Source organism: Indicator indicator, chromosome 3 (genome assembly GCF_027791375.1).
Source record: "Indicator indicator isolate 239-I01 chromosome 3, UM_Iind_1.1, whole genome shotgun sequence".
Classification (NCBI taxonomy): Eukaryota; Metazoa; Chordata; class Aves; order Piciformes; family Indicatoridae; genus Indicator; species Indicator indicator.
This window is the reverse complement of record NC_072012.1, coordinates 247,464-268,725: the sequence shown is the minus strand read 5'-3', so window position 1 is coordinate 268,725 and position 21,262 is coordinate 247,464. Positions and strand designations below refer to the sequence as shown.

General features: G+C 59.7%; 2 protein-coding genes across 2 annotated transcripts; both read left to right on the top strand.

Moving 5' to 3' along the window:
* The first annotated feature begins 6,086 nt into the window (after nucleotides 1-6,086).
* Nucleotides 6,087-10,313, top strand: ARSA (arylsulfatase A). Its single transcript, XM_054399659.1, has 8 exons — nucleotides 6,087-6,277; nucleotides 6,611-6,851; nucleotides 7,334-7,552; nucleotides 8,429-8,598; nucleotides 9,025-9,149; nucleotides 9,301-9,428; nucleotides 9,815-9,917; nucleotides 10,012-10,313. Exons 1-8 carry the CDS (start codon nucleotides 6,213-6,215, stop codon nucleotides 10,311-10,313), a joined length of 1,353 nt encoding a protein of 450 aa, XP_054255634.1. The 5' UTR covers nucleotides 6,087-6,212.
* A 1,574-nt stretch (nucleotides 10,314-11,887) lies between these two features.
* On the top strand, nucleotides 11,888-15,348 carry LOC128981060 (acrosin-like). The gene is made up of 6 exons (XM_054399709.1): nucleotides 11,888-11,958; nucleotides 12,266-12,463; nucleotides 12,792-13,057; nucleotides 13,744-13,889; nucleotides 14,033-14,371; nucleotides 15,073-15,348. Exons 1-6 carry the CDS (start codon nucleotides 11,888-11,890, stop codon nucleotides 15,346-15,348), a joined length of 1,296 nt encoding a protein of 431 aa, XP_054255684.1.
* The last annotated feature ends 5,914 nt before the right edge of the window (nucleotides 15,349-21,262 follow it).

The window sequence follows — 21,262 nt, the reverse complement described above, 5'->3', positions numbered from 1 at the left end:
GCTGCTGCTGGCCTTCTGGCTCATCTCCAGCTGCTGTCAGCAACCCTATTCCCAGGTACATCTCTGCTCCATCCCTCCAGCAGCACTTGTCCATGCCCCATGGACCTGCTGGTCTCCCAGCCCCTCAGCCCTTGGGGCAGGCAGCAGTGGGATGGCCACCCAGCAGCACTCACCTTGTAGCAGATGTCTTGGGCATGGTGGATGAGGAGCAGGCAGCTGGAAAGACAGGGGATGCTGGTGACCTTCTTGGCCACCTGGGCAAAAACTGGCTCATCTCTAGTCACTGTCACCAACCCCCTGAGGTCCTTTCCCACCCTTTCCAGTTACTCAGCCCTCAGCTGGGAGCCTTCATGGGGTTGTGACCTGAGAGCAGGACCCAGCCCTGGGCCTTGGGGAACCTCATCCCATTGGCCTGAGCCCTTGGATCCAGCCTGGTCAGATCCCTTTGTAGATCCTTCTACCCTCCAGCAGATCAACATCTCCCCCATCTTGGTGTCATCTGCAGACTGACTGAGGTTGCCCTGATGCCCTTCAACCAGAGCACTGATGAAGACATCAAACAGAACTGGCCCCAGCACTGAGGAACACCAGCTGTGACCAGCCACCAACTTGGACTTGACTTCATCCACCACCACTCTTTCAGCCTGGGGGCCGGGACCAAGCTTGGTGGTGCTTGCAGTTAAATCCAGTTTGGGAAGGCTGTTGGGTGCCTGGCCCTGCCTCGGGGTTAGGGTGGTGGGAAGACTGCTGAGGTACCTGGAGCAGTAGAGGCTGGGGGTGTGCTGGGAGCTGTTGCCCCTCCAGGGCACGATGGGCTGGATGGGCTTTGGTGCGATGTTGGTGATGGAGGCCCCACGGGCGACTGCCTGGGCCAGCAGCGTGAGCGATGGCACCAGCCTGGCAGGAGGCAGGGGGGGACACGTCCAGCCCATCCTGGGCAGAACCAGGAGGGCAGGAGATGTGTCACAGCCCTGCTCAGGGTGGAGATGGGGCAAGGACCAGCAGCTGGCACCTACCAGGCCAAGATGTAGGGCAGCCCCTGCCACGTCCTCTCCAGGCAGCTGCTCCGCTCCTGCATGGAGGAAACCACCAGCGGCCTGAGGCTGAAGGGCTTGCAGAAGCTCAAGGCTTCAGCCCTGCTCCACTGGGACACAAGGGAAACCACTAATGCCCCGTGGAAAGGAGATGCCTTCAGACCCCCTTGGTGCTCCCCAGGTCACCAACCTGCAGAGCTGCCAGTTGCCAGGCTCTCCAGCCACGGACGGTGCGGTAGGATTCGTAGGCATAGACCACAACCATCAGGAAGGAGATGGAGTAGAAAGTCTGGGAGAGGAGATGGAGAACAAGCTCCTGCTCTGTCCACCACCCAAAGGCAGCTTCCTCCTTTCCTTCTTGTGCTCCACACCCTGATGTCCCACTGTCCCCATCTTCATGCTCCACACCCTTGTGTCCTGCTGTCCTCCTTCTCAAGCGCCATGTCCCAATGTACTGCTGTCCCCTCAGCAGAGCTGTGCCGGGAGGGACATGGCAGAAGCTCTCCAAGACATAGAGCACCAAGAGCAAATGGCCTCATGATGTCCCCCAGCATCACATCTCCACAGCTTTGAAACCCCTCCAGGGATGGGGACTCCAACACTGCCCTGGGCAGCTTGGGCCAGGCCTGGACAACCCTCATGGGGCAGAAATTGTTCCTCATGGCCAACCTCAATCTCCCCTGGGGCAACCTGAGGCCAATTCCTCTTGTCCTGCCCCTTGTTCCTTGGGAGAAGAGCCCAATCCCACCTGGCTCCAAGCTTGCTTTCAGGGAGCTGTAGAGAGGCAAAACGTCTCCCCCCAGCCTCCTTCTCTCCAGGCTCAAAACCCCATGTCCCTCAGCTGCTCCTCACCAGACCTGTGCTCCAGACCCTTCCCCAGCTCTACTGCCCTTCTCTGGACCTGCTCCTGTCCTTTTGGGAGTGAGGGACCCAAAACTGACCACAGGATTCCAGGTGTGGCTTCAGCAGTGCCCACTGCATGGACACAATCCCTGCCCTGTTCCTGCTGGCTACGCTATTGCTGATCCAGGCCAGACTGCTGGTGACCTTCTTGGCCCCTTGGGCAAGAACCACCCCAGGAGCACTCCAACACCCAGAGGGATCTCAGCTGCTCCCAGTGGCACAGGATGAGGTGCCCATGTCCTGGTGCCACATCATGGGTGGGTCCCAGTGAGCCTTACCGTGGCCAACATCAGCCCATAAGGACAGGCAGCATAGGCTGGGATGAAGAGCCAAGGTGGCAGCAGCTGGATGGTGGCCATGGTCAGCAGCGTGGTGGCCACCAGGAAATCTGCCAGGGCAAGGAGGAAGAGGGGACGAAGCTGGGGGACAGGATACAGAGTTAGCTCTCCCTGGCAGTGTCACCTTGGTGGCAGCTTCTGCAGAGCCTCCATGGCCATATCCCTCCCTACACCATCCCAGAGTGGAGCTGGGACCATCTCTTGCATCTCCTGTCCTGGAGCCCAACCTCCAGTCCCATTAAGCCCAGCAGCAGTGGTGCTGCTCCAGCTCTTCCTTGGCCATGGTCACAGCCAAACCCCATCCCTGTGTCCCTCACCTGGATGTGGCAGCATCTCCTGTGCCAGGAGGTGGCAGCAAGGATGGATCCACTGCCCAGGAGGCTGGAAGAGATGGAGCTGGAGGTTAATGTCCTGATGGAGAAGAGCTGATGGTGTCCCAGCATGGTGGCTTCTTGGTGAAACCATCCCATGGTGGACCCTCAGATCAACCTGGGCAGGGACTGGCATGGGTTTGGGGTGAGTGGGGGGTTCCTGGATCGGTGCAAGGCCAGATCCTCGTGTCCAGATTTGGGGACAAAACGGGGCATGGGTAACACCTGAAGAAGCCACATGAGGAGAGGGTAATGGCTGCTGCCTCCTCCAAGCCATGGTAGAACCCACCTCAGCAGTGAGGCTGGCAGGTAGATGCATGTCAACACAAAGACCTGAGGGAGAGAAAATCATGGAACCATGGATGGGTTGGGGTGAAGAGACCTTTAAAGGTCACCTACTCCACCCCCCCTGCAGGCAGCAGGGACATCCTGCAACCAGAGCAGGTTGCTCACAGCCCCAACCAACCTCTCCTGGGATGGTTCTAGGAATGGGGCAGCTCCCACCTCTCTGGGCAGCCTGGGACAGGCTCTCACCACCCTCATGATAAAAAACTTCTCTTCTAAATGTCCCTCTTTGAGTTCCAAGCCATCACCCCTTATCCTGGCACAACAGGCCCTGCTCAGAAGTCTGTCCCCAGCTTTCTACGTCCTGAAAAGGCACCAGAAGGCCTCCCTGGAGCCTTCTCTTCTCCAGGCTGAACAACCCCAACTCTCTTGGCCTCTCCTCACAGCAGAAAGCCATCAAGAGATGTTCTGCAAAGGGGCCACACCAGGAATCTCAGCTCATGGCACAGGAGGACATGGAGCCAGACCCACTCCCTTGGCCACCCTGGATGAAGCAGCAATGGGTGGCCAGGGCTTGTGTGTCACCAAGGTGTCGCCAAGAAGTGTCTTCCCCAAAGCATGCTGCCTTGGGGGCATTGATGGTGGTGGGCAAAGTGGAGGGGACAGTGACTGGGTCCTTGCCAAGCCAACTTTGCTGCTGCCTGGGATGGGCTCCTTGATGGTGGCATCATGAGGGGGGTTCTGCAGCACCCTGGTTTCCCTTGCCTGAAGCTGGGGAGTGTTGAGAAGCCACCTCCTGCTCCAGGCTATGCTGCTGAGCTCAGTTCCCAGACAGCATGGCTGGGGCTAGCAAGGAGGAACTGGTGAGACTGGCCGAACTGGTGAGACTGGCCAAACTGGACCTGTCCCAGGGCCTGCTGGTTCTCACAGAGTGCAGGAGCAGACACCCCAGGAAAAGCCACAGAATGGGTTGGGTTGGAAAAGACCTTGAAGCTCATGGAGTCCAACCCTTGACCCAGCACTGCCAGGGTACCACCAACCCATAGCCCTCAGCACCACAGCTCCATGGCTCTGAAACCCCTCCAGGGATGGGGACTCCACCACTGCCCTGAGCAGCCTGGGCCAGGCCTGGACAACCCTCAAGGGACATGGCCCTCAAGGGACAGAAATTGTTCCTTTTGTCCAACCTGAACCTCCCATGGGGCAACTTGAGGCTGCTTCTTCGTGTCCCATCACTTGGGACAAGACATTGGTGCCCACTTGGCTCCAGCCTCCTTTTAGGAAGTTTTAGAGAGCCAGAAGGTCTCCCCTCAACCTCCTTTTCTCCAGGCTCCACAATCTCAGCTGCTCCTCACAAGTCCTCCAGACCCTTCTTGTTTTCTAGACCCTTCCCCAGCTTTGTTGTCCTTCCCTGGACCTGCTCCAGCAACTCCAAACAAGCTGCTCAAGCCCCAGCAAGCCGTAACCTGCAAAGCCATGGACCAGGCAGCTGGGACCCCTCTGCTGACACCCTCATGGTGCTGTCCCCCATGAAGGAAGCCCCCTTGGCCAAGGTCCCCCAGCCTGGCCAGGGCCTGCAGCAGCTTTCCCAGGCCTCAGAAGTCTCCCTCAGCAGAAGCCTTTACCTGCTCATTGGAGAGGGCTGACAGCTGCTCCTCCTCACTCACCATGGCCAAGAGCTTTCCCAGCTCTTCTCCAGCAGTGGGACCAGTCTGGGTCTATCTGGTTGCACTGGAGAAGCTCCCAGTGGAGTTCTCTCCACACCCTGTCTGCAGGGCCATGGCCACAGCTGGAGGAACCTGCCCAGCCAGGGCTGCAGGAGCTTCCCCACCCAGCTGAATATTGCATCTCCATCCTGCTCCTTGGGGAGTGAGAAGGCAGCGAGGTACAGTTCCAGATGACCTCCACACCAGGGCTGGTGGCTCCAGAAGACCCCAGCAAAAGGTCTGATGGCCTGCAGAAGACTCTAACACAAGGACTGGTGGCTCCAGAAGCCCCCAGAAGTGCTGTATGAACATCCACCAGCAGCCAGTCCTGTTTTTCCTCTCCAGTCCTAGGTTCTCCTCTCCAACCCAGGTTCTCCTCTCCAACCCTGAACAAGCAGAGTCCTGCTTCAAACAGGGTTTGTTGGCCTTAGTTCAGAGACTTTGGGCTGATGAGGAGAACAAAGATCTGGGGGACGGTCTGAGGCATAGAGGAGGAGCTGTCCACTAAAAAGCAGTCTAGGGACACGAAGGCAATGCCCGGGGGCACTGAGAAGCTGCCTAGGGGCACCAGGGAGCTCTGCTCGAGATCCTCCTGCAGTGCTGGGGCAGTTCTGGAGTGCTCAGCACAGACAGGGACGTGGTGGAGCAGGGCCAGAGGAGACCACAGCAGTGCTGGAAGGCCTCTGCTGTGAGGCCAGGTGGGACAGTTGGGGTTGTTCAGCCTGGAGAAGAGAAGGCTCCAGGGAGACCTTCTGGTGGCCTTTCAGGGCTTAAGGAAAGCTGGGGACAGAGTTTTGAGCAGGGCCTGTTGTGGCAGGAGCAGGGATGATGGTTTGGGACTCAGAGGGAGCTTCAGAGTGGAGAGAAAGGAGAAATGTTTGCCCCTGAGGGTGGTGAGAGCCTGTGCCAGGCTGCCCAGAGAGGTGGGAGCTGCCCCATGGCTGGCACCACCCCAGGTGAGGTTGTTTGGGGCTGTGAGCAACCTGTTGTGGTTGGGGATGTCCCTGCTGGCTGCAGGGGGTTGCAGTCGATGGACCTTGAAAGGTCCCTTCCGACCCACACCGCTCCGTGGTTGTGTGACAGCAATGCTGAACCCACAGCCTGGGCAATGCCAAGAGCAGCTCCGCGGGAAACCTGGTCCGCAGCACCAGGGCGGCCTCAGGAATCCGCCCGCAGCGGTGCCGGCAGGCCGGGAGGTGCCGTGAAAAGCGGCCCCGAAAAGCGGCCCCGAAGACGCCCCAGCCGCGGGCAGCGGGCACCGAGTCCAGCTCCCGGCATGCCCCGCGGCGGGCCGGCCGCGCGACCGCCGCTGCAGTCAGCTGACCGCCGGCCGCGCCGACAGGGTATCGCGGGGCTGTGCCGTGCCTGGCAGTGCCGAGCGCCCATCGCCGAGCGCCCATCGCCGAGCCGATGGCGCCGTGGCTCCGGGGTCTGCTGTGGCTCCTCATGCTCCTGACTTTGCACGGAGCCACCGGAGCTCCCCCCAGCTTCGTCGTGCTGCTGGCGGATGACTTGGGCTTCGGGGACTTGGGGTGCTACGGGCACCCTTCTTCTGACACACCCAGCCTAGACTGGATGGCTTCCCAAGGGCTGCGCTTCACCAACTTCTACAGCAGCTCCCCAGTGTGCAGCCCGTCACGGTACGTCTGCCGCTGCGCCGGCTGGCGGCGGCTGCTGCAGGGCCCCAGGGCGGGGGTGAGTCAGGGCTTGGCACCCAGCTCTGGAGCCGCAATGCCAGGAGGAACGGGTGGCTATCAACCTGCCGTAACCCAGGAGGCGCGGAGGTTCCCCTGCCTTGTGGGGTGCCCGTTGTTCTGTCCCAGCACACGGGGGTGGCGGCAGCCGTGAGCCTGAGAAGCCAAGCTGCCAGGTGCCGAGGAGTGGAGCACCCTCCCATGGCGCCCAAGCACCTCGCCCTGCGCTGTGCCCAGTGTGACGCCCATCTCCTCTCTCTCTCTCGACTCTCCCCCTAGGGCAGCCCTGCTGACGGGCCGGTTCCAGATGCGCTCTGGGGTTTACCCTGGTGTGTTCTACCCTGACTCAAGGGGAGGGCTGCCGCTTGCTGAGGTCACCATCGCTGAGGTGCTGAAGGCTCAGGGCTATGCCACAGCCATGGTTGGTAAATGGCACCTTGGCCTGGGCATTAATGGATCCTTCCTGCCCATCCACCAGGGTTTTGACCACTTCTTGGGGGTGCCCTACTCCCATGACCAGGTGAGAGGCCCATCAGGCCCTGCGGGGTGTCCTGGGTGGGGCTGATGGGGGAGATGTCTGAGGACTGAGGGGGAGATGTCTGAGAACTGAAGCTTCAGCGTGGGTTGGTGCTTGCCTGGGCAGATGGCTGGCTGCAGGCTGGGGAGGTGGATGCTGCTGGGGAAAGCCTCTCTCTGAGGTGCTCCTGTGGCAGGGCAGCTTTGCAGAAGGTGGCTGGCAGCCGTCTGTGAGGACATGCACCCTGCAGCAAGGGAGGGTCAGCTTCTGGGCTGCAGAGAAGCATCTGGATTGCTGCCAGGAGGCCTTGATGTGGCGGCATCATGGCCCTTGGACAGTGCTCGGCTGGGCACAGACCCCTGGGCTTCTGGGAGCTGTGTTTGAACGGAGCCTGTAGGACCTGGCAGTGGCTGCTGTGAGACTCTTTGCTCTCCTCTCTGTCCTGCAAGACAGGTAAAAGGCAAAGTGTTCTTTGCTCTCTGCAGGGCCCCTGCCAGAATCTCACCTGCTTCCCACCTGACACCAAGTGCTTTGGGACTTGTGACCAGGGCTTAGTGCCAGTCCCACTGCTGTGGAACCAGACCATTGTGCAGCAGCCAGTCTCCTTTCCTCAGCTGGTGCCACTCTACAACAAGTTCTCCGGGGACTTCATCGCCAACTGTGCCCGCCGAGGCCTCCCGTTCCTGCTCTACTATGCCTCCCATGTAGGAGATGGGGCCCAGGGCTGGGCAGGGCACCTTTGTCCTATGGGGTAGTGCGGGGAAGCATCTTGGCTGCTGCTGTGCTGAGCAGCCAGTACCTGCCCCTGGCTGAGCTGGGGTCGCTGTTCTCATGGCCAGGTCTTGTGGCAGCACCATTCTGACAGTGTTCTTCAGCTGCTTCTCTCTGAAGCTTTGCCCATGTCTCTGGGCCAGGAGCCCCCAGGGAAAACTTCCCCCTCTGGGGCTCCACATCCTCTGCTGGAGCTCAGCTCCTTTGTGCCTTGTCTGAGAGATGCTTCTAAAGCTTGGGGACCTCTTCTTGTGGTTGTCACCCATCTCCTTGTCCTAGCTGGAGTGCTGACTGTATCTAAGTGATCTGGGGAGCAGAGGCAGCACTGTGGTCCGGAAGAGTGCTGTGAAGATGATCAGGGGGTTGGAGCAGTTCTGCTATGAGGACAGGCTGAGGGAGCTGGGGGTGTTCAGCCTGGAGAAGAGGAGGCTGCAGGCAGCCCTAAGAGCAGCCTGCCAGTACCTGAAGAGGCTCCAAGAAGGCTGTAGAGGGACTGTTTGCAAAGGCCTGCAGGGACAGGACAAGGAACAATGGTTTGAAATGAGAGAAGAGCAGATTGAGATTGGATGTGAGGAACAAGTTCTTTACTATGGGGGTGGTGGAACACTGTAACAGGTTGCCCAGGGAGGTAGTTGAGGCTCCATCCTTGGAGATATATAGGGTGAGGCTCATCAGGACCCTGGGCAACCTGCTCTAGTGGACGATGTCCGTGCTTAGTGCAGGGGCTTGGACTGGAGGTTCCTTCCAACCCAGCCCATTCTGTGATTCTGTGGGGTGCTTGCCCAGCAGTCTCCCTGCCCTTTCTGCAGCACACACACTACCCCCAGTTCGCCAGCCAGCAGTTCGTGGGGCGGTCGCGCCGTGGGCCCTTCGGTGATGCCCTTCTGGAGTTTGATGCCTCAGTGGGACACCTGCTGCAGGCACTGCAGGAGAATGGAGTTGCCAACAACACCTTGGTCTTCTTCACCTCTGACAACGGGTGAGTTAGCTCAGCAGGGGGGCACTTGGTCACTGATGAGGTTCTGCTGAGGCACTGGTTGGCTGGGACAAAAGGGACCTGGCGTGGCACTGCCAGGTTACACCTGGGGTGAGGTAAGGGGTGGACGCTGCTCTGGAGGGGACCCCTAGTTGGTGAGACTTGGCTGTGCCCTTGAGGTGAGCAGAAACCTCACAGGGTCCAGGCCAGGAACAGGCAGCAGCCTGACTGTGCCCCAGTTGCCTCTGTGTGTGAGTGGCATTGGTCTCCAGTGCCCTGCTTGGGCATCTCAGGCAGCTCGGCTGCTTCAGCTGCCCCACACCTCCTCACTCACAAGGCTGAGAAAGGTGGAAGTGCCCCTTGCTCGCACCCCCCTGGCAGCCCCAGAAAGCCATGTCTCTGATGCTGGGTGGCCCTTCCATCTGGCAGCCCCTCCACCATGCGGATGGCACGCGGGGGCAGCGCCGGCCTGCTGAGGTGTGGGAAGGGCACCACATATGAAGGTGGCATGCGGGAGCCAGCGCTGGCCTACTGGCCCGGCTGCATCGCTCCAGGTGAGACTTGGCACTGCTTGTGCCTTCCTCCTGCTGGTGCCAGCCAAGGCAGGATTGCTATGGCGGCTCGGCTGCCCTGGGAGAGAGCTGAGGGTGGCAGGGAAGGGAGTGGGGTCAGAACCTGTCTTTGTGCCCGGCTGTGATGGGACAGGAGTGACGCATGAGCTGGCGAGCACCCTGGACATCCTGCCCACACTGACTGCCCTAGCTGGAGCCACCCTTCCCAAGGTTGCCCTGGATGGCTATGACCTGAGCCCGGTGCTGTTTGGATCTGGGCAGGTGAGTCCTGCGGGCTGGCTGGGCTGGCACTGAAGGCTGAGGGTGGGGTGGAGCTGTTCTGATGAGTAGAACCGGCTGGACATCAGGGGAGGTCCGTGAGCTGTGACTCTTCTGTCCAGCCTGGGTCATGCCCTGGAGTTCCTGGCCTTCCCCAGGCTTCTCTGCCAACTGCAAGGTGCTGCCATGCCAAGGCCCCATGTCTGCAGGGTGGGTGTGGACAGAGCTCCAGTAGCTTTGAGGAGGGCACAAAGAGGATGCAGCTGCTCCTCAGCTTCCCCCCTCTCTGGCCACGATCTGGCTGTAGATTCGGGGTTCCTGTGGAGCTCTGTGGAGTCTCTGCCTGGTCCTGCTGCAGCAGAGGTGAGCTCAGCTCTGCTCTCCCACAGAGCCCCCGGCGGACAATGTTCTTCTACCCACCGTCGCCCAGTGCCCTGCACGGCCCCTTTGCAGTGAGGCTGGGCAGGCACAAGGCTCACTACTTCACACAAGGTCAGTGCAGCCCCCTCCCCCCTGCACTTTGGCCAACTTTGCTGGCCAAAGCTCAAAGAGAACCTTGAGGCACACCTGAGGGTCTCTTCTGCAGGTTCTTTTCACAGTGACACAACGCCAGACCAGGCCTGCCACGGGCTGACCCCCCTGACGCCTCACGTGCCCCCCCTGCTCTTTGACCTGGACTCAGACCCAGCCGAGAACTATGACCTGCTGCAGAGGGCTGCAGGGCCTGAGGTGCTGCAGGTGCTGCAGGAGATCAAGCAGCAGAAAGTGCTCTTTGAGCAGTGCTTGCAGTTTGGGGAAAGCCAGATGAACAAGGGCAGGGACCCTGCCCTGCAGCCCTGCTGTGTGCCAAGCTGCACTCCCAAGCCTGCCTGCTGCCACTGCTCCTAGCCCCTTGTGCTGCATCTCCTGCAGCTGCTCCTCGCTGGAGCCCTGTCCCAGAGCCACCAGACCCACCCCATCCCCAACTAATCAAGTTCAGCCTCAGAGCTGCCCTGCAGCTTGGGCTCAGTGCCACCTCTCACTAATGGGGTGCTGGGTTGGCAAATCTCAGGCTGGAGGGGGCGGCAACTCTGCCAGGAGTGCAGGTCAGTGGGGCTCTGCATGGGACCTCTTGCCAGAAACCCCCACTTGTTCAGGGGTGCCCGATGAGGCAGCACCACCTCCACCATCTCCAGTGCCAGAGCTGCTCTGCAGATTGCACACAAGTGGCTGGCTCGTGCCTCTCTGCCAGCACTGCCCTGTGGCCCAGCATGGTGGCAAGGCTCCAGAAGAGCTGCATGAGGACGACTGGAGGGATGAGGCTGGGACAGGACAGATGAGAGCCATGGGGAATGGAGCAGGAGCATCCTTCCATGGCTGCAGCTACAAAGTGCCCATCCTTGGCCATGCACACCTGGTGCCGCAGTGGCCCTTCTAAGCTGCCCAGCCAGCCACAGGCCATGGCCCTGCCAGGGGGTGTTGTGTGCCTGGCACAGGCAGTGTAGGGAATGTGGTGTCTGTGTGCCAGGGAGCTCTGTGCAGGAAGGTTGGCACTGCTGGGCTGTACCAGGCTGCCCTGGCTGGCACAGCCCTGCCTGCCTACCATGGCTGTGGGCAGGCTGTCCTCCCAACACCCAAACACGTGCACCCTGCTGCAGCAGTGACCTCCTCTGGTGTCTGTGTTCTGGGAAAGGCCTGGTGACAAAGAGCTGCTGAGGACAGGGTGGCAGTGAGCTTCCCAAAGAGGCTGTGATGCCACAGGGGGTTGGCAGGCTCTGCTCAGAGCCGTGGGGCATGCACGCCTCCTCCTGCAAGGGAGAGTTCAGGGCTGTCCCCAGCTGCTGCCTCCCTTCCTGCCTGCAACCTCTGTTCCGTAGCACAAGAAGGACTTGGACCTGTTGGAGCAGGGCCAGAGGAGGCCACAGCAATGCTGGAAGGCCTCTCCTGTGAGGCCAGGTGGGACAGTTGAGGTTGTTCAGCCTGGAGAAGAGAAGGCTCCAGGGAGACCTTCTGGTGGCCTTTCAGGGCTTAAGGAAAGCTGGGGACAGTTTTGAGCAGGGCCTGTTGTGGCAGGAGCAGGGGTGATGGTTTGGGACTCAGAGGGAGCTTCAGAGTGGAGAGAAAGGAGAAATGTTTGCCCCTGAGGGTGGTGAGAGCCTGTGCCAGGCTGCCCAGAGAGGTGGGAGCTGCCCCATGGCTGGCACCACCCCAGGTGAGGTTGTTTGGGGCTGTGAGCAACCTGTTGTGGTTGGGGATGTCCCTGCTGGCTGCAGGGGGTTGGACTGGATCTCCAAAGGTCCCTTCCACCCTAACCTATCCACAATTCCATGATTCTGTGTTGTCACCTCCCCAAGGCCAAAGAGCCCAACACCTGGTACCAGCCACTCTGTGACATCAGTGCCAAGGGCACCATGGCAACGTGAGCCCTGTGGGCACTTGTTTGGGGTGAGCAGCCCTCAGCTCTTGCAGCCACTGGCAGCAAGATGGTTTTGTTCCCCCTCCTTGTCCTGCAGTCGCTGTGCCGGCCCATGCATGGCACACAGAGGAACTGTGGGTGAGTGGGACCAGGCTCTGGGAGTGAGCTTGGGTGACCGATGGGGTTCATGGGGTGTGCTCTTTGTCTCCCATGGCCATTCCACAGCTTCCCAAACCCTCTGTGGAAGCCTTAGCTGGCCAGCACCCAGACTGCTGGCACAGCTCAACTATGGGACTAAAGCGGAACTGGTCAGAGGGGCACCTGCTCCTTGGGGTTGCCCTGGCACTGCTGTCTGTGCCACGCTGTGTGGGGAGGGCAGGCTGACCCTCAGTCTGCGCAGTGCCAGACATTCAGCAGGGCACTGATGAGTTTCTGCTTACAAAAGGGCCTGTGGGAGCCGGCCCAAGGCTCGTGGCTCAGGCATGTCACGCATTGTGGGTGGCACCAGTGCCCTGCCAGGGGCTTGGCCCTGGATTGTCAGCATCCAGGATCCACAGAGACCAGGCTCAGGGCACATCTGTGGAGGGTCCCTCATCAGCGCCCAGTGGGTCCTCACAGCAGCCCACTGCTTCGTCAGTGCCAGGTAAGGAGGAGCAGGGTGTGGGGCTGTGCCCATAGCGCTGGCAGGTGCCCTGCCTCGAGCACCCCCTGCCACTCCCATCCTGCTTCTTTGCCATACACCCAATGCCTGGGCACTGCCCTGCACAGCTGAGGCTACTCAGGAGAAGGCTGGGCTGATGCCACAGCTTGCTAGCAGCCTCCAGCTTGGCATTCCTTGTGCCCAAGGCAATGCTGGAGCGGTGGCACCCTGGGTGGCGCCGCTTTTCTCTCTCCCTTGGCAAGCAGAGGGTGGGGAGGTGCTGGACTGCTGCGGGCCGGGGCTCTGCTCTGAGCCCTGTCTCCATCTGCAGGAACATCAGCAAGTGGCATGTGGTGGCTGGGGCCAGCAGCCTGTCGCAGCTGGGAGCCAGGGCCGAGGTGCACCAGGTGAAGCAGCTGCTGGCACACCCGGGCTACAGCAGGGCCACCCAGAGCAATGACATCGCCCTGCTGGAGCTGGGCCAGCCCGTGCACTGCGGGCACTACGTGCAGCCAGCCTGCCTGCCCGACGGCTCGCTCAGGGTGCCCAAGCTCACCAACTGCTTTGTCAGCGGCTGGGGCTCCACCACGGCCAACGGTGAGCACCCAGCATGGGCAGGCTGGGCACGCTGGGGTGGTGGGGTCAGTCATGGAGTGGTGTAGGTCGGAAGGGGACCTGGGAGATCATACAGTGCCAATGCCCTGCCATGGGCAGGGACACCTTCCACTAGCCCAGGTTACTCAAGGCCTCATCCATCCTGGTCTTGAACATCTCCAGAGAGGGGTCATCCACAGGGCAACCTGTACCAGTGTCTCCCCACCTTTGCTGGTTCATCTCCAGTCTCAATCTCCCTTCTTCCAGCTCGAAGCTATTGTCCCTCATCCTCTCACCCCCAGCCTTTATCAAAAGTCTTCCAAGCTCTCCTGTAGCCCCCTTAAGGTACTGGAAGGCCACCAGAAGATCTCCCTGTAGCCTCCTCCAGGCTGAACAGCCCCAACTCTCCCAGGCTGTCCCCACAGGGGAGCTTCTCCAGCTCTCTGATCATCTTGGTGGCCTCTTCTGGACCTGCTCCCAAGTTGGGCTTCCTGAGAGCCAGGGTGAAAGCCAGAGCCAGGCTGTGGGACACAGAGACCCCTTGAGAGAGATGGGCCCAGGCTGTGACCCAAAGGCAGGCAGAGGGCCAACCTTGGCACAATGCCTGCAAGATGCCAAGCCCTTGGAAAGCAGCTCACTCCAGCAGTGAAGGAGAGCTGCTGGGGGTCAATTCCTTCCTGTGCTCACAGCTGAGGAACTAACTGATGTGCTCCAGGAGGCCAAGGTCCACCTCATCAGCTTCAAGCTCTGCAACAGCAGCCGCTGGTACAATGGCTCCATCCACAGCCACGACCTGTGTGCTGGCTACCTGCAGGGTGGTATTGACACCTGCCAGGTAGGTGCCTGCTGTAGGTCAAGCCCAGCAGCAGGGGCAGCCCTGGCACAAGAGTTTCTCTGTGCATGACACAGCTCTGGCAGATGCTGGGGGAGAGAAGGAGGCCACCCAATACCAGCTGCCCCCTCTCTCCTCTGTTGCAGGGTGACAGTGGGGGTCCTCTTGCGTGCCAGGACAAGAACAATGACTACTTCTGGTTGGTTGGAGTGACCAGCTGGGGCAAAGGCTGTGCCAGAGCCAGGCAGCCTGGAGTCTACACCTCCACCCAGCACTTCTACAAGTGGATCCTGGTCCAAATGGGACTGTCCCCAGCAGTAACAACAACTCCAGCAGCACAACCAGGCTCCTCTGCCCCTAGTCAGACACCAGGGGCCACACCAGCTCAGTCAGCCACCACCAGGTCCTGTCCCTTTCCACAGCAGAAGCTGGTGCAGTTCTTTAGTCTTCTGCAGGAGCTGCTGAAGTATGTGTGGGGCAGCAAGGCTGCAGCAGCAGGATGAGCAGGTTCCAGGCTGCACTGTCCCACCACCGTGTCCCCCTGGGACAATGCGTTGCTAACCCGAAGGCCACCTCAGTGTCCAAGGCCTGCTCTGTCCTGGCTACCTCGCTCCCAGGCACACAAATGCTGATTGTGATTTTTGGTCTTGAAGTTGTCAATTTTCACAGCTAACCCTGCTTCAGGCCAGGGCTGTGTCCTGCACAAGGCAAAGCTTTCCCTGCCCCACACATGCCAAATGAATCATGGAAGGGTAGGGCTTGGAAGGGATGTCTGGAGAGCATTGAGTCCAACCCTCCTGCCAGGGCAAGGTCACCTAGGGTCTGTCACACAGAAACATATCCATGTAGGTTGGAGATGGAGACTCCATAACCTCTCTGGGCAGCCTGATTCAGGGCTCTGTAACCCTTAAATAAGAAGTTCCTCCTCCTTTTTAGATGGAACAGGGCAGATTTAGATTGGACATCAGGAGGAAGTTCCTCACAATGAGGGTGGCGGAACCTGGAACAGGCTGCCCAGGGATGTGTTTGAGCCCCTGTCCCTAGAGACATTCAAGATGAGACTTGATGTGTCCCCGGCAGCCTGATCTAGTTGGAGGTGCCCCTGCTGACTGCAGAGGGTTGGCCAAAATGACCTTGGAGTGTCTCTTCTAAACCAATGCCATCTGTGTGTCCACTGTGCCCGCAGCCCATCCCGCTGTGCCCGCAGCCCATCCCGCTGTGCCCGCAGCCCATCCCGCTGTGCCCGCTCCATCGCTCTCCGCCCCCTTTCCCCAGGACCGTGCCCCACCGCCACCAGGGGGCACAGCCACTCGCCGCCGCGGTTCGGGCCGGGGCCTGGCTGCGGCCCCGGCTGCGCGGGAGCGGCGGGAGCGAGCGCTGGGGCTGCGAGCCGTGGTCCGGGGGCAGGCGGGAGGGTCTCGCGGGAGCTGCCCGTTCCTCGCAGTTCTGGCCTCAGGCCTGAGGCACTGGCTCCCAGGGTGCGTGGGTGCTGCGGGGAGCGAGCGGCGGGACACAGGGGGAAGCTTCTGGTGGTCTTTCGGGGGCCGATCGGAAAGCCGGGGGCAGGTTGTTCCCCGCGGGACTGCTTTCTGCATCTCCCGTGTTCTCCATCCCTTCGTGGGAAAGCTTAGCCTGGCTTTCGCTGGCTGCAAACCGCAGGGCAAGGGGCTGCAGGGCACAGGGGCAGCGTGGGCACCCGCAGGGCATCGGCAGGGCAGCTGCCCCCCGATGGCAGGCTCAGGACCCTGCTCACCCCAAGTAGAGGCATCGGTGTGGCACTGCCGAGAAGCTGAGGGCAACTCCACGGGGGACGTTCCTCAAGTGGGCACCACCATGCTTCTTTCAGAGCATCCTGGTCTCTGCCCTGTGCAGCAGCCTGGCACCATGGGTCTCAGGGTCTTCAGCAGGGAGAGGATGAGGTGGGGCAGTGGATGGGATGCAGGGGGTCTGCCGGCTGAGGTCACGTTTAGGGTGCTACAACCAGCAGCGAGGTCGCAGTGAGGTGCCAGGGATGCTGTCTGGCCACAGGTGCTTGCACACCTGTGTTGGTGTGCAGGGCACTGCAGCAACCCAGCATGACAGGCAGAGCCAGCAGCCAGCAGAAGTCTCTGTTCCCGTGGCACCAGGCCCTGGAGATGTATGAAGCTTGGGGGTGTCCTCGGGAGAGGGACTGATGTGCCTACAGTGCATGCAGCCACAGCCTGGCAGGACCAGGGCATGTGGGCAATGGCTTCAGGGACACAGGGTCATGCCATGGAGGTGCAGGTGTGGAGGGGCAGTGCAGGAAACCATCTGTGTCCCTTCCAGGAGAAGGGTCAGGGTCACTCCTGCTTCCTGGTGTAGGGAGACCTGCTCCCAGACCTCAGCGCCAGCCTGGGGAGATAAAGCAGGGGATTGCCCCCACAGAAGGCCTTGGTGTTCCTGGGCTGGGGGTGGTTCTGGGCAGATATTCTGCAGCTCCTGGGTGACAGATGGATCTGGGATGTCCCTCTGCAGCCCAGTACCACCCCTCACATGCCAGCTGGAGTCTCCAACAGTCTCTCTCTGATCGTGTTCCTGACATTATTTTCCATAGGCCATGTCTGCTTCTTCCCATCTGCATGCTCAGGCTGCAGGCTGGGTGCCAGGGGATGGCAGAGATGGTGGAGGATGCTGCATGGGCATGCAAGACACCAGGAGCCAGGCAGTGGCTGGCCTAGCTTGTGCAGGGAGGGGAGCACTAGCCAAGTGTGCTGGGAGGAACTGTCACATCATCACCAGGTGCTTGAGGTGGGATGGGACCTCTAGAAGTCAACTGGTCCAACACCTCAGCTCAGGCAGGGTCAGCAGCTAACCCAGGACCATGACCAGTCAGATCTTTAATACCTCCAAGGATAGAAACTCCACAGCTTCCCTGGGCAACCTGTGCCAGTGCTCAGCCACCCTTGCAGTAACAAAAGTGTCTTCTGGGTTCAGGTGGACTTTAATGGGTTTGAATTTGTGTCCATTGCCTCTTGTCTTGTCTGTGGACAGCACATCAGACTTGATGTGGCCCTGGGCAGCCTGATCTAGTTGGAGGTGTCCCTGCTCACTACAGGAGGGTTGGACAAGATGACCTTGGAGGGTCCCTTCTGACCCAATGCAATCTGTGAATCTGAGAAGAACCTGGCTCCCTCTTCATGCCCTCCCATCAGGCATTGATCCTCATTGATGAGATTCCCTGAGCCTTTTCCTGTTTAGGCTTAATAGTCCCAGCCCTCTCAGCCTCTCCTCATATGAGGGATGCTCCAGTCAGGCTCAGAATGGCCCTTTGGTGGACTTTCTTAAGTATGTCCTCCTTGTACACCAGAGCCCAGAACAGGACCAGCACTCCAGCTGTGGTCTCACCAGCGCTGAGCAGAAAGGAAGGGTCACCTCCCTCCTGGCCACACTGCTTCTGCAGCCCAGGATGTTGGTGGCTTGCTTTGACACAAGGGCACGGAGCTTGGTGTCACCCAGAGCCCCCAGGTCCCTCCAGGCAGAGTTGCTTCCTGGCCAGGCAACACAGAGCACCCACTGGTGCTGTGAGGTTACTCTTCCCCAGGTGCAGGACTTTGCAGTCCCTCAGCTGAACTCGAGGAGATGCCAGCTCCATTCTCCTCTCTGGATGGCAGCACACTCCTGTGGTGTGTCAGCCACTCCTAGCTCTGAGTCAGCTGAAGGCTTGCTGTGCTGTATGCCCCACCAGCCATGTTGTTACTGGAGTTGTTGGACAATGTTTGCCCCATTATTGACCCCTGGGGCACTCCACTGGCCTGCACCTGGACTTTGCACCCCTGCTCACACCTGTCTGGACCCAGCCATGCAGGAAGATCTCAGTCTACCTCCCTGTTTGCTCATCTGATCCATAGTTTATCAGGAGACAGCATGAAAAAAAGCATGACTAAAGCTGAGGTAACATCTGCTACTCCCCTCACCCACCAAGTCAGCATCTCATCCTGCTGGGCTGTCAGGCTGGGGAGGCACCATCCCCCCTTCTGCCCTGGAGAAGAGTCTGGAATCTTTCCTGTCCAGAGCCAGGGCTGTGCCCAGGGCATTGGTTCCCTGCAGAAGGGGATTCCTCTCAAAGCCTTCCCAGGGCAGCCCTGGCCTCCTCCACAAACTGCAACTGCTGGCTGCAGGCTTTGACACCCCTTGTGAGCTGGTATCAGCTGGTACAAGGTGATATGAGGTGGTCATGTCCTTGTGCTTCCCATGGGGTGGCTCTGTGCAGTGCAGCAGTCTGTGACTGCTCCAGAGTCTGCTTTCCTCCTCGTGGCCCTGCCCTTCTGTGGCTGCCCTGCTTTGGCTTGGCTGGAATCCTGTCAGCAGTTTGGAGGCAGCCAGGGTGAAGCTGGCAGGAGCAGAAGCTGGGGCAGCTGCCCCGAGCTGACTGCAGGTCCATCCCATCCCAGCAGAATCTCTGCACATAAAGGGGGAGGGTTACTGGGGCTGGGGCTGCTCCCAAGCCTCTTCCTCCTGCTTCTTCTGCTCTCTTGCTCACTGTTCTGCTCCTGAGGATGCTTTCCTGCTTGCTGTGAGTGCTGTGCAGTTCCTGGGCTGGGCATAGCTCTGTGTGCTTGGTGTTGGCATTAATATTGGTTTGGCTGTTCCCTGAAATCTGTTCCTAGCTCAGCCCACAGGGCTCCTCTCTGTTCCTGATTCCCTCTTCTTGGCTGAGGTAATGATAGAAAACTGCTGAACACCTGGGCAGTGTGGAGACACCAGGTCATGCCATGCTGTGCTGATATGCAAGTGGGCACCCAAGGATCATGCTCCTAGTCCTTTGGTTGGCAAAGCAGCTGAGGGAGTTGGGGTTGCTTAGTTTGGAGAAAAGGAGGCTGAGGGGAGACCTTCTGGCTCTCCACAGCTCCCTGGAAGGAGGCTGGAGCCAGGTAGGGGTTGGTCTCTTCTCCCAAGGAACAAGTGATGGGACAAGAGGAACTGGCCTGAGGTTGCCCCAGGAGAGGTTGAGCTTGGCCATGAGGACCAATTTCTGCCCCTTGAGAGTGGTCCAGGCCTGGCCCAGGCTGCCCAGGGTAGTGTAGGAATCCCCATCCCTGGAGGGGTTTCAGAGCTGTGGTGCTGAGGGCTATGGTTTGGTGGTGCCCTGGCAGTGCTGGATCAGTGGTTGGACTCCATGATCTGGAAGGTCTTCTCCAAGCAAAACCATTCCATGCTGGCTGAGGTGGGGGTGTGTGGACATTTCTGTCCCCCCTCTGGGGGGACAGCATGGGGCAGGGGTGACCTATGGCTCTAGCAGGGCAGAGGGACCAGAGGGCAGTGCCACAGCCAGGCACGGACAGGATGTCCTTGTGGCCAGGCAGGCAGAGAGACAGCCTCTGGAAATGTGCAGTGTCACGAAATTAAGGGCTTAATTAGCAGGCGTGCTTCCCTTAAGGAGCTGTCTCCTCATTAGCATAGAGAAAGGTGATTAAGCAGCAGGAAGCGGCCGGCGCTGCCAGCGGGGCTGGGGAGGCAGCCAGCAGTTCTTTCCTGGTGCGGGGCAGGGAGCCTGTCCCACAGTCAGCCCTGGCACCGACCTCCTCTGCCAGCCTCCTCATCTGCCCACCCCGAGCCAGGCCTGCCCTCAGCATCTCGCTTGACCCAGCTCAATTGCCCTTCTGAGCTCCCCCTTCCAAGGGCAGAGGGTTTCCATGGGCAAGCCTGGCACCAGGAGGATTTGCTGGCTTGGCCACGCTGGGCTGGAGGAGGCTTGTGGCATGGCGCTTGGAGGGCAGGATAGGTGCCCACAGGGGCTGTCCTGTGGAGGATGGCTCACCCACCCTGCAGCTGAGAAGAGCTGGTGGTGCCCAGAGGGGATGTCTGTGAATCCTGAAGGACACCTCTGGTGCTGGTGAAGCCACCTCAGAGGAGGTGCAGTTGTTCCTCGGTGTGAAGGTGGCCAGGGCTTGCATCTGGGGCTCTTCACAAGCTGGTGGGGAGAATGCTTTGAAAATATGTTGAGGTGAAAAATAGTCTGGAAAGGCTGAGCTCGTGAAGGGCTGAGCTGAGTGGGATGAAGTCTTCATCCACGTGATGTCTTCTGCCCCTGCTCTTCACGAAGCTGAGAGGCGGCACATAAACTGGGCACAAGACTGCTGAGGTGAGGTGCTCTGCAGCTTTTGGGTCAGCCTTCAGAGTCAAGTGTGACCCTGGAAAGAAACCAAGGGAGAGCTCAGCACACCATGTTGTCCACCAAAGAAACCCCTTTGGGGGAAAGCAACAGCTAGGGTGGAGGTTTGGAGTAAGGACTTGGCCAAAGGCTGTACCAAAATCCTGGTGGATGTGATCTGGTTGGAGAGACAACTGTGCCTCAGCACAGGGAGCTGCAGGTACAGCTTTTGATGTCTCCTACCTGCCTGATCCCAGGCAGCGCTCTCGTTAATGGCTGCATCCTAGCAAGGCCCTTCTGAACTCTTGCAGTAATGCTTCTCCTGTTGAGGGTTATCTGACTTCACACTCACCATGTGAGTGCTGGGAGCAGCCCACAGCAGCACAGTCAGGTGCCCAGGAGCTGAGATGTTTGGCATGTGGCAGGATGGGCTGGAGGAGCTGACAAGACAGGAGACTGGAACAGGAGAAGCACTTTCACTAACAAGCATTGGCCAGAGGCTCCTCAGCAGCAAGACTGCAGGGACTGTGTCCACAGCTCTGCACGGGAGGCTTGCAGAGCAGGACAATGCTGCTGGAGCTGTGCACAGGCTGGAAGTGATGGTGCTCTGGAGCCCCCTCCCAGCACAGCACAAGTGGTGAGGGCAGGAGATGCCTTGTGTGTGACTGTGACGTGCTGTGTGGCATGGCATGAGCTGTGGGCAGTGGTCTGGCACTTCTTTGCCTGCCCAGGCAGGTCCCAGCAGCAGATGCATGGTGGATTTGGTGCCACCACCGAAGCTGCTGCTACAGGAAGCGGCGGGCCGGGCATGCAGTGCACTTAGCGGCACGCTCAGAGGCTGCTGCTGGCAGAGCCCAAGGCTTATCTGTGTCAGCCAGGAAGATCTGACATTTCAGAGTCCCACAGCACCTGCTCCTACACCATGAGCTCAGGGAAGAGACAGCTGCACCTTCTGCTACCGACGAGAGCTGGAAAACACAGAACCTCCTCCTGTGTTGGTCCACCTTTTGGAGCCCTTCTTGGACCTGACCAGCTTTATGGTGGATGCCCAGGAATGGTTTGTGAAGGGAACATGATGGGATCCAGCATATGTGACACAGGGAGGAGTCCCAGAAAGCACCCAGTTTGTTCCATGAGGCTCGGTGCAGAGGACCAGCTCAGTCCAGGCACACTAGAGCCACGCAGACCCCTAATACAACCACTGCAGTGGGCATGTGTGGCCACTGGGCATCACCTTAGGAAGGGCAGTGTGGGGAACAAATGC

Excerpts from the sequence above, each read along its gene's own strand:
- ARSA (XM_054399659.1), top strand. The coding sequence starts at position 6,213 with ATGGCTTCCCAAGGGCTGCGCTTCACCAACTTCTACAGCAGCTCCCCA. Across the intron at positions 6,852-7,333 it reads TGCCCTACTCCCATGACCAG|GGCCCCTGCCAGAATCTCAC; the intron begins GTGAGAGGCCCA and ends TGCTCTCTGCAG. Across the intron at positions 8,599-9,024 it reads TTCTTCACCTCTGACAACGG|CCCCTCCACCATGCGGATGG; the intron begins GTGAGTTAGCTC and ends TCCATCTGGCAG.
- LOC128981060 (XM_054399709.1), top strand. The coding sequence starts at position 11,888 with ATGGTTTTGTTCCCCCTCCTTGTCCTGCAGTCGCTGTGCCGGCCCATG. Across the intron at positions 12,464-12,791 it reads CACTGCTTCGTCAGTGCCAG|GAACATCAGCAAGTGGCATG; the intron begins GTAAGGAGGAGC and ends CTCCATCTGCAG. Across the intron at positions 14,372-15,072 it reads AGTATGTGTGGGGCAGCAAG|CCCATCCCGCTGTGCCCGCA; the intron begins GCTGCAGCAGCA and ends CTGTGCCCGCAG.